The 12,122-nt window shown below is 43.8% G+C and overlaps 1 protein-coding gene across 1 annotated transcript in view; it reads left to right on the top strand.

The window, feature by feature from the left end:
• The first annotated feature begins 685 nt into the window (after positions 1-685).
• KCNK17 (potassium two pore domain channel subfamily K member 17) overlaps positions 686-12,122 on the top strand; it is a 31,512-nt gene continuing 20,075 nt past the window's right edge. The window contains exons 1-2 of the mRNA XM_049833386.1: positions 686-739; positions 5,034-5,246. Coding sequence (XP_049689343.1) covers positions 686-739; positions 5,034-5,246 — 267 coding nt within the window. The remainder of the gene's footprint in view (positions 740-5,033; positions 5,247-12,122) is intronic.

The following is a 12,122-nucleotide window of genomic DNA, read 5'->3' as shown; positions in this document are numbered from 1 at the left end:
ATTCATTTTACACCTCTCACTCAACAAAGGCAACTTCCCCTGAAGTGATCAATTATTATCCTTTCTCTTTCTCCAGTGGAATATAGTTCTTATGGTCACTCATTTTCAAAAAATCCAGAGTGACTGCCTCCCAGCTCCAATGACAAGTCATGTCACCAAGAGTCTCAAGTGGAAAAAGTTAGGTACAAAAGTCTTTCTGCATTTCAAATCAGAAAACAAACAAAACCACAGAGGAATATCAACAGTAATGACCACCTACTTAATGACATCCATCCAATTAAGATTCAGTTGATGTTGTCTGAAATTAACAGCTTTTGTATAAAATTATAACATTTCCTTAGTTCCTGGTCTAAAATGCTTTTCTTTTAAATTGTACAGAAATTATGTGTCTATCCAGCGCTGCCTGGACTGTTACAATTCATTTCAGAGTGAACTGACAGCTGAGAGCAGGTCCTTCTTTTTATCACAGTTAATTTCACAGCCACTTGAAAACAGCACTTTAAACTAAATTTAAATGCAAGCAGACTTCCTTATTTCCAGTCAGATCACAAATATTATTCGAGTCTGGCATTTGCTTTGGGCCAGTTCAATGAAGAACTATCATGCACCATACAGAGATGATGCTGTCCGTTTACCTCTAAACAAGGCTGATGATAGGCTTTTGTGTTAAATCTGATCCTCAGTCATGTGCATTGTGTCACCTGTGAGAAACAGGAAGTTTGATTTTATCACAGGTATTGTAAGTCAAAAGTAGCAGCAGCCATGTCCAAAGAAGCAGAAAAGCCAAAGAAGGACATTTAAGCATCTTATGACAGGCTAATCACTGAGATGTAAAACTGTAGTCATACTCTGTATTAAAGTATACTACAGAAACTTGATAAAACAATTATCCATTCATTGAGTACCATACTAGATTGTTTATAACCATCACTAACATGTTCCATGGCTATGCTTGTAATTATGTACACACTGCTATTTATTCAGTGTGTTTATAACTCATACTAACCATCAATTGATCCTATAAAACTCCTTTATAAGTGGAACTAATGTAAAGTGTGAGTGAAATATGTCTGGGCATGTAGACTACTAGCTCCAAGCTAGCCTATGGCTGACAGGCTAGAGTAACATCAAATGTCAGCCTTTCAGCAGCTGCTTTGATATTTTGTTTTGGGGAAGTGTCCATAAAACATGTAGAGATGTGTGTAGGTCACAAATCTCTTCCCACGTACCTTCTGTGCTAGATTTTTACTTCTGAGAAGGGTCACAACAGATGCTTGTTCTTACATCTGACTTGGTGCTTGTTTTCTTTGCTAGTTGCTGACTCCTGCATAGTGCAGTGTGGCTGCTCAAAATCTGAAATGCTGGTATGTAAGAATGCCAGCTATGGTTTTTTCAACTCATCTCAAAACTGAGTTTTCAAACACTTATCCCATCTAAGATTTCCCTCATGTCTTACCACTACCTACCTCACAGATTTTATCTCCTCAGTTATTGCACTGATCTTTCTGTATGCCCTCACCTATTCCCATAAATCTGTGCAACAGTTTTCTTTGTAGCCTCCGTCACCAAGGGCAGCCAACTCTCTCCTGTCTGGCTTTTTGTATCTTTGCAAATCTCACAGGAAACTTTCTCAGTATTCTCTATTCTTCAGACATAATGTTTGCATATGCAACTGCTAACATCATCACCATCACTGTACTCTGTACCTGCCTTGCATCAACACTACAAGACATTTTAGGCCTGTTTGTGTGAAAGACAAAACTAAAGTTCTACTGACTTTTATATCTAACCTGTTCCCTTCATCTTGCCTTTTTCCATGCCTTCCTTACTTTATCTAGCCATAGGCAGCCACAAAACATGCACCTGTCTAAACGTGATCTGTAGGGTTTAGGGATTATTCCGTGTGGGGCCCGGACGATAGAACACCAATATGATGATTAAAGTCACCACTTTATTGAGCTTAGCTGATCATTCTTATACAATTCTCTAAGTTGTTTAGAAGCTTTGATTGGCTGCTGCATGAAAGCATTTGGTGTCCACGCGCACAAGCATAAGCGGTGATGGGTTACATCGGTACTGTCCACGCACATAAACATAAAGTTAGTTATACTCACTCTGTACACGCGCATAAACACAGGACATAATTGGCTGTGTTAATTAGAGCATGCAAAACTCGTCCAATTGGTCAAGGTAAGCCCCTGAATTGAGGTTGTTTGTGCCAAGTTCTCTTTATCGTGGAATGTGCACCTGTGTTTTTCTAACTGGGATCTTTCTTTTTCTATCTTCTTGTTTAGTCTGTTCAAAGCCTTCTAAAGGCGTCTGGAACACTCTTGTGACCATGAGCTACTTTCAGACCCAATAACTAAGTTCCATATAATTGAACCCTACAGTGATCCTATAGAGTGTTGTACACCATGCTGCATGCCATAAAAAATGATAATGAGGTTTATCAGGGATAGAAAGCATGCATGCACCACTTACTGGCAAAGTGATAAAAGCATTCTTACTTGACATCTGACAGCAGGGCATTTGGATTGCTTTTACTGCAGTCCAGAAAATTGCTCCTGTACCTAATACTGATTTGCAAAGTAGCAGCATGGTGAGACTATCTTCTGAATTCTTTGCTACTGCTGCTTTTAGTAAGGCTGAAAGTAGCTGCAGCAGTTCTCAAGCTGCCAGCTGGAAGACTGAAAATGGTACCTTGAATCAAGCATATGGCCATGTTGAAACAGAAAAGAGAAAGATACTGATGACCTCTCCTGTGTTACACACATGATAGAAATTTCTTGCTCATTTTGTCAATTTTTCAAGTTCCTGAAAAGATCCTAAAGGTCATGCACATCTGTAATCAGAGTTACTTTGAGATACATACTTCGAGCACTGGCCCAGTTCTTGAGCATGGATGGATCAAGTGCTTTCTAGTACCCTTCCTTTAAGAAAAAGATAGTAGTAAACAAGTATCAACAGACCAGCTAAGAAAAATAACGTGGAAGAACTGTGCAATCACAAGGGCTTACAAGGAGCCAGAGGAGTGCACAAAAGGGACTCTTCTGCTCTTTTAATAACCCATTTTACCAGTGGTGCAATCCTGCACAGAATGGAGATCACACAACCTCCTACAAGATGCTCAGCTCAGATGCATGGAATACAGCCCTTCTGAAGCCTCTGAATGTAGCTCTGTGGCTTATGGCAGAAGCAATGGCCCAGGCAGTGTCCATCTCTGATGTGGAAAAGTAGCACATTGTCCTGAGCAGCTACCACTTGCAGTCCAGTGCAGGACAAGAAGCAAACGTCCTTCCAGGCTTACACTTACCTTTTAAGCCTACTCAGCAAGCCCTCCCTCATCCTCAGATATATTGGTACCTTCCAGACAACACCAAAATATCATCTGCAAATATTTGAGCCATTCCCTCTGGAGATGTAAATAGAAGGCTGACACACAAGTGACATTTCTGACAATACTCAAGAAAATCAGCCATTAAAATTTCATCTGAATCTGGGAAGTTTTGTTGTGAATCTTGATCCTTCTCTTCCTCCCCAAATTCCCTCTAGCAAGCACATGCTTGATGTCCTGGGTTTTTGGTCTTGCTTGCAGTTACAAACCCCGAGTCTCACCTGTAATTTGTTTTATATAATATATCTTTAGTATAAACATTAATTGCTATATGTTTAGTTTGTAATGTTTCAGCATGGTTATACTTAGTGTGCTTTGTATAAACTATCTGATTTTAATGCAGTTAAAATGTCAAAATGTAGCTCAGATATGTCTATTTCCTAATCTTAAATGACAGAGGAAACTTGAGTATATATATACTTTTTAGTATCTTTGCATCTTTTATTTCTCATATATATTTTTAAAGAAGGCTTTTTTCATTTCCATTTTAAACCTCATTCAGTAATGAATACATTGAAAATGCAGAGTTAAGACTGAGGAACGAGCAGCATAACTATTTTTGGTTTAAGATTGTGTTTAGGATGACATCTTTAAACTGGAATTGGTCTATCCTTTGCATGTTAAGTTTTGCATCCTGGCAGTAAAACCATGAGTTAACGCTAGTCAGTTTAAAGCACCTCCCAGAAAAACGTGAATTAGCACATTACCAGAACTGTTTCAGTGATGCAATACCTGTTTGAAGGCTGCCTTATTTGTAATAGTACAAACACTCCCCTGGCAAAAAAAAAAAAAAAAAAAAAAAAAAAAAATCTCAGGGCAGTGTGAGAAGACATTACCATCTGACAGCACATAAAAGCATCCTGTTCAGAAACTTAGTGGGTGTATTCTCCTTTATCTCACATTCTGCAAACAAACTTTTTTTACACCCGAAGTGATGTGGTTGTTTTTTCTGTTGGTGAGAGAACAAAGGGGAACATTTGATGTAGTCCTATACAAGAAAATAATTAATCAAATAAGTCCTGGGAACTACCAGTGCAAAGAAGGTGCTCCTATCTCTCATAGGAGAAACCACAAGCAACGAAGACACACAAGCTTACTACCTTTACAGTTGCTTATATCGAAGGGTCGTTATCAGAAACACCTGTTTGCTGCCTCTTAAATTAGCTTAGCATCTGAGTGAAGGAGGAAATTGGAGTTGTGCGGGTCGCTGGTATGGTGCTCTGTAACTGATGCCAGCTGGTTAGATAAGCGATTCGGTTTGCTGGCAAGGGTGTTGGGTAGCACCCCTCCGAGGGACAAACGTGCCTCGGTGCCCGTCCTCGCACAGAGAAGGGAGCCATAAGGCAGTTCCGCGCTCCGGAGAAGGCAGGTCGGAAGCGGAGTAGCGCAGGAGGAGAGCGAGGGCGGCGGGCTGCCGCAGGGGAACGGGTGGAACCCGCTGCCCTGGCCTGGCCCGGCCCAAGCGTGGCTCTGGGCTTCTCTCCGCGCCGCGGAGGGTGGGAAGGGGCAGGTCGGGGGCAAGCTGGGTGGGGGAAGGCCTGGGGGAGGCGCTGGGGGCCGGCCGGCCGCCCTGCCCGGCCGCCCTGCCCGGCCCGGCGCCGCTCTCCTCCCGTGGACGGTCTCGCTCCCGGCCCGGCAGCTCCTTCAGCCCCGGGGGCAGCAGCGGCGGCACTGGGGCGCGCCGACGCTGCTGGTGGCGTACGTGGGCTATGTGGGGCTGGGCGCCGGCGCTCTGCAGGCGCTGGAGCGGCCGGCCGAGGTGCAGGCAGCCCGACACCTCCTCCAGCAGCACTGGGAGCTGCTCGCCAACCACACCTGCCTGCAGGGGCCCGGCCTCCAGCGGCTCATCGAGGTGAGCCTGTCGGCCCCTTCGCCGGCGCGGCAGCGGCGGAGCAAAGCACCCCCAGCTGGGAGCTGCCGCGGTAGGCGCTGCCTTCGTCCTGGGGCGGGGGGGGGGGGGTGGTTATTAATGGCAGGAACCTCGCCTCCTGCCTGCGAGAAACTTAAAACTTTCTTCCTATCTGTATCTATGCGCACACATAACTCTGCCCCGCAGAAGCTGCCCGCGGCGTGGGAAAAGCTTTCTGCTCCGTGGGCAGCTCCGTGGGTGCAGGAGCGCGGAGCGCCGCGTTGCTCTGGGCCGGCCGGCGCGTCGGGCTTTCCCGGCTTGTCACCGAGTATTTCGGCCCTGTTTTCTGTCTGCTGGTAAAGAGTTTCTCTTGTTCTCTGCTGTCCTCCCACAAGTTGTGGGGTTCCCGAGTTTTTAAGGGATGCATCCTCGTGGACAGTTGCAGAGTTTTCCCATTTATTGTAATTACCTGGGGTTAACGGCAGGTAGGCTTTGTTTTGCTGTTGAACTTATTAAGAATGAGTTATAGTCTGTGACATCTTACAAGTGGTGAATTCTAATGGAGAGGCTTTGTTGTGGCAAGTTTAACTGATGTTTATACTAGTGTCAAACTCTTTCAGTTTTTGTTACTTAAAGGGGAATAGAAAATCCTGGTAACACAACTTAAGGTATCCTTACAAACGTTTCTGCGGATATTTGCAGGATGGTTGCAAAATTTAAAGCAGCACCAAATGCAGTGTTAATAAAGTGTAAATGGATGCATTTTATGATGCAGATATGAGCAAAGTGGGATAAGTGGCTTCTCTCCTTGCTCATTTTTTCTTGGAAAAAGAAAAACCTACAATATTAAAGCAACTTGAATATTTACCCGAACCATTCTAGTTCAGTAGGTGCTGGTGATTGAATATGTACTGCTTGCTTTGGTCTGTGCCTCAAACAGATATTGCCAAACAAATGGAAAAAAAACTTGGTGGTTTTGTAAAAGCAGTGTTCAGTGGTGGCTGAAACCATAGTAGCTGGCCACCAGAGTTCAAAGGACCTGAAAGGGACTTGGATAAGTGTTTCCAGGAGAGAGAAAAACACAGAAACCATCAAACAGATAATCTTGTCAGGAGTTTCAGCAAGGCCGTGGCAGACAAAATTATGCTGATAACCTATGTCAGGGTCTCATCTCTTGACTATCTAGATGGTAAATTCTCTGTAGTAGTCAGTAGTACATTGAAGATAGGATATGAATTTGGACCCTTGTAAGCTACTATGGTATCTACTCATATATTTTATAGTGTGTCCTGTGCTAGCTGTGGAATATAAATAGTCAGAGAGAAGTGAGAAATATGTCAGAGACCAGTCTGGCACTTCCTAAATGCAGGTCTGAGCTGAGCTTTATTCAGCACTGGTCCATTGAACAGTGAGCGCTAGGCATGGCTCTTGCCTTGGGCCTGGAAGGGTTTCACTTGATGAATGACAGTGTAACAGGGTGATGGTAGAGAGAAGATGATGATCACAACTGAGTAGGTAGAAAGGTGTTTCTAATGTCATTTGATGGTTTGTTTTACTGTAGGGTGACCTCTACTAATTCTTGATACTGTCTGGTAGTTGACGGAAGAGGATGTCTGCCCAAATCCCTTTAGACCAGACACTGCTACAATATACTGTGTGAGTACTGAATTGTGACCTGAGCAAGCCCTAGATGAGGAAATGAAAGTTTTGTTTCATTGAATGGAGTTTCTGTGCATGCCTTCATGCTTTGAGAAACCATAGTCTGAGTTTGAATGGCTTTGTGTGTTTTTTTAATAACTTTCACAGTGAGAAATTAATCTTAAACACATAATCCACAGGGCTTCTTCTTTCCTACACTCTTTTCTAATTTCCTGTGTAGCAATTGCTTGGATACTGTAAGTTTGCTCAAAAAATGAGATGTTTTTCTGTGCAGAAATTCCACATCGTTTATCAGGCAGTGTCATCACTGGCCGTCTTCAGATAGACAGCTGATTATTTGCTAATTAAGACAGACATATAAAGAGTGTGAAAACATAAGACAGCATGTGAATTTTAATTGCTTTGACATTACTGGCAATTCCTCGCTGTTTTCTTACAGCTCTTTAATCCTAGATAATTCTAAACTCCGTTTTAAGTGTATAGGGGCCAGTATGGAATAAAATCCCAGTTTGCTAAGCAATGAATAAACATAATTTCACAACCTGTTTATCACTTAGTTGCTGGTTACCAACTGGGAGTGGAAATTCACTGTTCCAGCCCTTGCACAGATGGAGAGCAAGAGAGCTCCTGCTTTAAGGAGTTAGCAGGAGAGCACGGTGTGAGGATGGGCAGGAGGAAAGGCAAAAGCAAACAGACCATGCTGCCATAGCTAGACCAGTGAATTCTCATTCAGTAATTTCTATGGCTCCAATCCTTTCCAGGGAAGAAGTAATTTTCTAGTTAAAATAAGACAGAGATGGAAATAGCAGACCAACAACAAAAACTGAAAGGCAGAGGAGAAAATGTTAGAAAGTGTATGACATCTGTAGTGGTGGTTTCCTGCTTCCCACAGCTGTGTCCTTCTTTTTTTTTTTTTTTTTTTTTGCCTGGAGGGACTGGCTGGCTCTTCCCCTGCGGGGTGCTGAACAGTCCCACATTTCCTAAATAGCTGAGGGTAGCATGTGTGAGTGCTTTATGTATAAGTAAACAAAATGCATACTCACATGTTTATACACCCATATAAGTATATGGGAAAGACTGATTTGCATTTTTCTTGGCTTTCATTACTTATGCTTAGAACAAAGACAGCTTAGGGGACAACAGAGGGACTCTGGCCATGCGTCCCTCTACTGTGCATCCAGTAACATCTACTCAAGGAAGACATAAGTTTGGTTTTGTTGACCCATCTAACCCTAGGCTATTTTCCTGACACTGTATACAGTTTGTGACATGAACACGTGTTCACCAGGACCAAGATGGAAAGTGAACACTTCCTCATGAGCCATTAGGGAACATACAAAGATGGCCATATCTGGCTTTTTATTATAAATATGGTGGTGGTCTTCAGCTGGAGTTACTGGCTGTGAGGTCACATCAAAGGAAGCTCTCGATAAGATTTGCAGAAGATGGAAACAGATGCAATGATAAGGCAGGTTTCAGGCAATACACTTTCAGTACAGTGAAGAACAGTAACTGGACTCAGCTGGGGAAAAAAGTACATAATAGTCTCTGTCCAGGCAAAAATTGTGTTGGTTCCAGACTTAAGAAGTGTCTAGAGAGTGAGGCTGCCCATAAAAAGGGTGTTTTCTGTACTGGTGTATCTCTTGGAGCTGATACCCTCTCTGACGTTTTTGGGGCAGGAGGCACCTGGTCACACTACCCAGTGAGATGTACTTCTAGTGCACAAGTCTCTCGGTTTTACTGCCTAGGGTGAGTATGTATAGCTCTGCTTCAGCTGAGCTGTCCTCCAAACTACCTCCTTTTCCTGCATCATTTTCAGTGGTTACAGGCACCAGTGTAGCCATAGCTACTGTACCTTCTCAGTGTCTCTTTAGTCACATGATTGGCCTTGTGGCCAGACTTGGAACAGTGTGTTTTCTGGGTTAGGCTGTTACCATGGCATCCTTTTCATGCTACCCTTTCTTTTTTGATGTAACCTTTGTTGTTGTATGTGTATTTCCCTAATATGGCTGCTTCCTGCATTTATTATATTGTTCCATCCACTTTCTATTACTGTAGATGCATAAAGCTATTTAAACCCAATTACTGAGTCAATTTTCTTAGTAGCTGGTACAGTTTGTTTTGGATATAGCATGAGAATAATGTTGATAACACATTGATGGTTTAGGTGTTGCTAAGTAGTGCTTATCCGAAGTTAAGGATTTTCCAGTTTCCCCATGCTCTGCCAGCAAGCAGGTGTACAAGAAGCTGGGAGGGGTCATAGCCAGGACAGCTGACCCAAACTAGACAAAGGGATATTCCATAGCATAGAACATCATGCTCAGTATATAAACTAGGGGGAGTTGGCCAGGAGGGGCGGACTGCTGCTTAGGCATTGGTCAGCAGGTGGTGAGCAATTGCATTGTTCATAACTTATCTTTTGGGGTTTTTGTTTCTAATTGTATTCCTTTTAATTACAATTATATTTTACTATTATATTTTATTTTATTGTACTCTAACCCTTCTTAAAAAAAAAGAAAAGACAAGTGATTGGAAACTGGAAAATCCTTAACATAGGGTAAGTGCTACCTAGCAGCACCTAAAACATCAATCTGTTAGCATTATTCTCATGCTAAATCCAAAACACACTGTACTAGCTACTAAGAAGAAAATTAACTCTATCCGAGCTGAAACCAGGACACAAGATTTAATGTGTAGTGGTAAGGACCTAATTCTAAAGGGCAGGTCATAAACTAAAAGCAAAGCCTGCAGGTCCAGAGTCAACAGCTAGAGCTACAGAGTTTTAGCTCATGTTTACAAGAGCAATGAGCTCCCATGTGACTGAAAGATCCTCATCAATACTTTAGCTTGCATTGACATGGAACCAGCAGAGATTTGTGCCAGCTGTCAGGAAATACAAGCCTGCAAATACAGTTTACTAAAATCATCTTGCCCACAGGTGATGCAGCAGTGAGTGGCTGTTAAGGGGGAAGCATCAGAGATCACCTGTTGGTGATAAGGGACTTTAAGGAACAGCATTGGCTCTTAGTATTGTGGAGCAGTGATATCTGTATAGAACCCACTGTAGTCAAATATCCATTGGCTTGTCACATTGGTGAAATAGTGTTGATCCCCTGTAATTGTTCTTTCCAAGTTCCTTCTTATCAAAATGTACTATTGCTTTGGTTAAGTTGTAGCCAGTGTGTTCTCCTCCAGACCTATTAATTACAAACAACTATGGGTACCTTAACAAGAGTGCGCATTCTGTGCTTATAATATTGTATAATAGTGTACCTTTGACAGAAGTTGTTAGAGACAAGATCTTTATAAGGCATATAGTATTCTGGAAGGCAATAGGCTAGCACTATATTGTTGGACTGTTTGGAAGGCAAGGAAGAGACCTACTGATGAACTGTTGTTTCTGGTTAGTTGACTCCTAGGTCTTCTGGTCAATGATGTAGTGTCTAGTACCTCTGTTTGAAAAGATAAGGGAGGGGGAGCACAGGAACCTATTACATTTATATACCTCTGCCTAAAGAAACTATTAATAATTATACCATTTACCTTTCCTCCATGGAAAACCAGTCTATGGGTGGGGTACCTTTCTTCCCCTCTCCTTTCTCCATCAGTCCAGTTACAATGGTGTTTGAGAATTTTGAAAAATTTGAATGCTCCTGGGATGTTGGGACTAGCACGGTCCTAGCCCTACTGCTAGGAATTAGCATGCTCCTGAATGTGGTTCAGCTCTTGTTTAAGGTTAAACAACTGTTTAAGAAGATCACCCAGAGATGTGCCCCAAGGCTGGATAATTGAGTGGCAGGGTGTGTGGGGTAGTATGGGCAGGTACCTAGAAAAGTGGGCACCTCCAATGTTTTGGGAATTCACCCCTGAACAAGTGCAGTATGCAGAAGAACTAGTAAAATATTTGGAAAAGGTATGCTGTCACCCCGGCAGCTCCAGAGAGATACAAATCACTGCAATGTGCTGGGGCCTGGCCCACTCCTATCGAGCCCTGTTCGACACCACTCGGTACCCTCAAGGGGAAGAGAACAACAAAACGATGAGCACCACAGTCACTCAAACCTTCACAACAGGTGCTGTGGCCCCTCCAGGCCCGGCAAGGAGCATTGCAGGCACCCAGACCTTGGCGACAGGCACCACGACCCTTCCAGCCCCGGTGACGAGAACTCGGGCTACCCAAACCTCAGCAACAGTCACTGCAGCCCCTCCAGCCCTGGCAATGAGCACAGCAGCTACCCAAACCTTGGCAATGGGCACTGAGGTCCCTCCAGCCCCAGCGACAAGCACTGCTGCTACCCAAACCTCGGCGACAGACACTGTGGTTATCCAGAACCCGGCGAGCGATACTGCAACTGAACCAGAGGACCAACCTGGACCAGTATCGGTTGCCCCCGTACAGAAAAGGAAATATACAAAAAAATCAGTTCGCTTAGCAAAGGATAATGGTGAACCAGGGTCATCACGGGAACCGGAGGAAGAGGCAGAACCGGAGGTAATAACCTGGTCCCTATCCTTGAGTGAGCTGCGGGGTTTGAGAAAAGACTTTGGCCGCCGTATAGGTGAGCATGTTATCACGTGGTTCCTCCGATGCTGGGACAATGGGGCTAATAGCTTGGTATTAGAAGGTAGGGAAGCCAAGCAGCTGGGATTGCTTGCCAGGGAAGGTGGCATTGACAAGGCAATTGGAAAAGGGACACGAGCCATCAGCCTCTGGAGGCGACTCCTGTCAAGTGTGAAGGAAAGGTACCCCTTTAAGGAAGATGTTATATGTCAATCAAGCAAGTGGACCACCATGGAAGAAGGTATCCAATATCTGAGGGAATTAGCTGTACTAGAGATGATTCATCATGATCTGGACAACCCACAGTTACCCAAAGATCCAGACGAAGTCCAATGCACACAACCCATGTGATGGAAGTTTGTACGGAGCGCACCATCGTCCTATGCCAACTCACTGGCAATAATGGCCTGGAAAGACAAAGAGGCACTGACAGTGGATGAAGTGGCTCACCAGCTCCGGCAATACGAAGAAAATGTCTCCTCCTCCCTACAAGCCTGCATTTCAGCTGTGGAGAAGCTGTCTGAGGATTTCCAGCAATTCAAAGAGGATATGTCCTACTCCACACGTGTAAGACCAATGTCTCAGCTATTAGGAGTGAGCGCTCCTCTGCCCAAGGGAGAGAATATAGAAGGTACACACCGCGAGGTGCCCTGTGGTTT

The sequence above is a fragment of the Accipiter gentilis genome, chromosome 30 (assembly GCF_929443795.1).
Source record: "Accipiter gentilis chromosome 30, bAccGen1.1, whole genome shotgun sequence".
NCBI classification, from domain to species: Eukaryota; Metazoa; Chordata; class Aves; order Accipitriformes; family Accipitridae; genus Astur; species Astur gentilis.
Note: the sequence above shows the minus strand (reverse complement) of the source record. Positions and strands in the feature narration are given on the sequence as shown.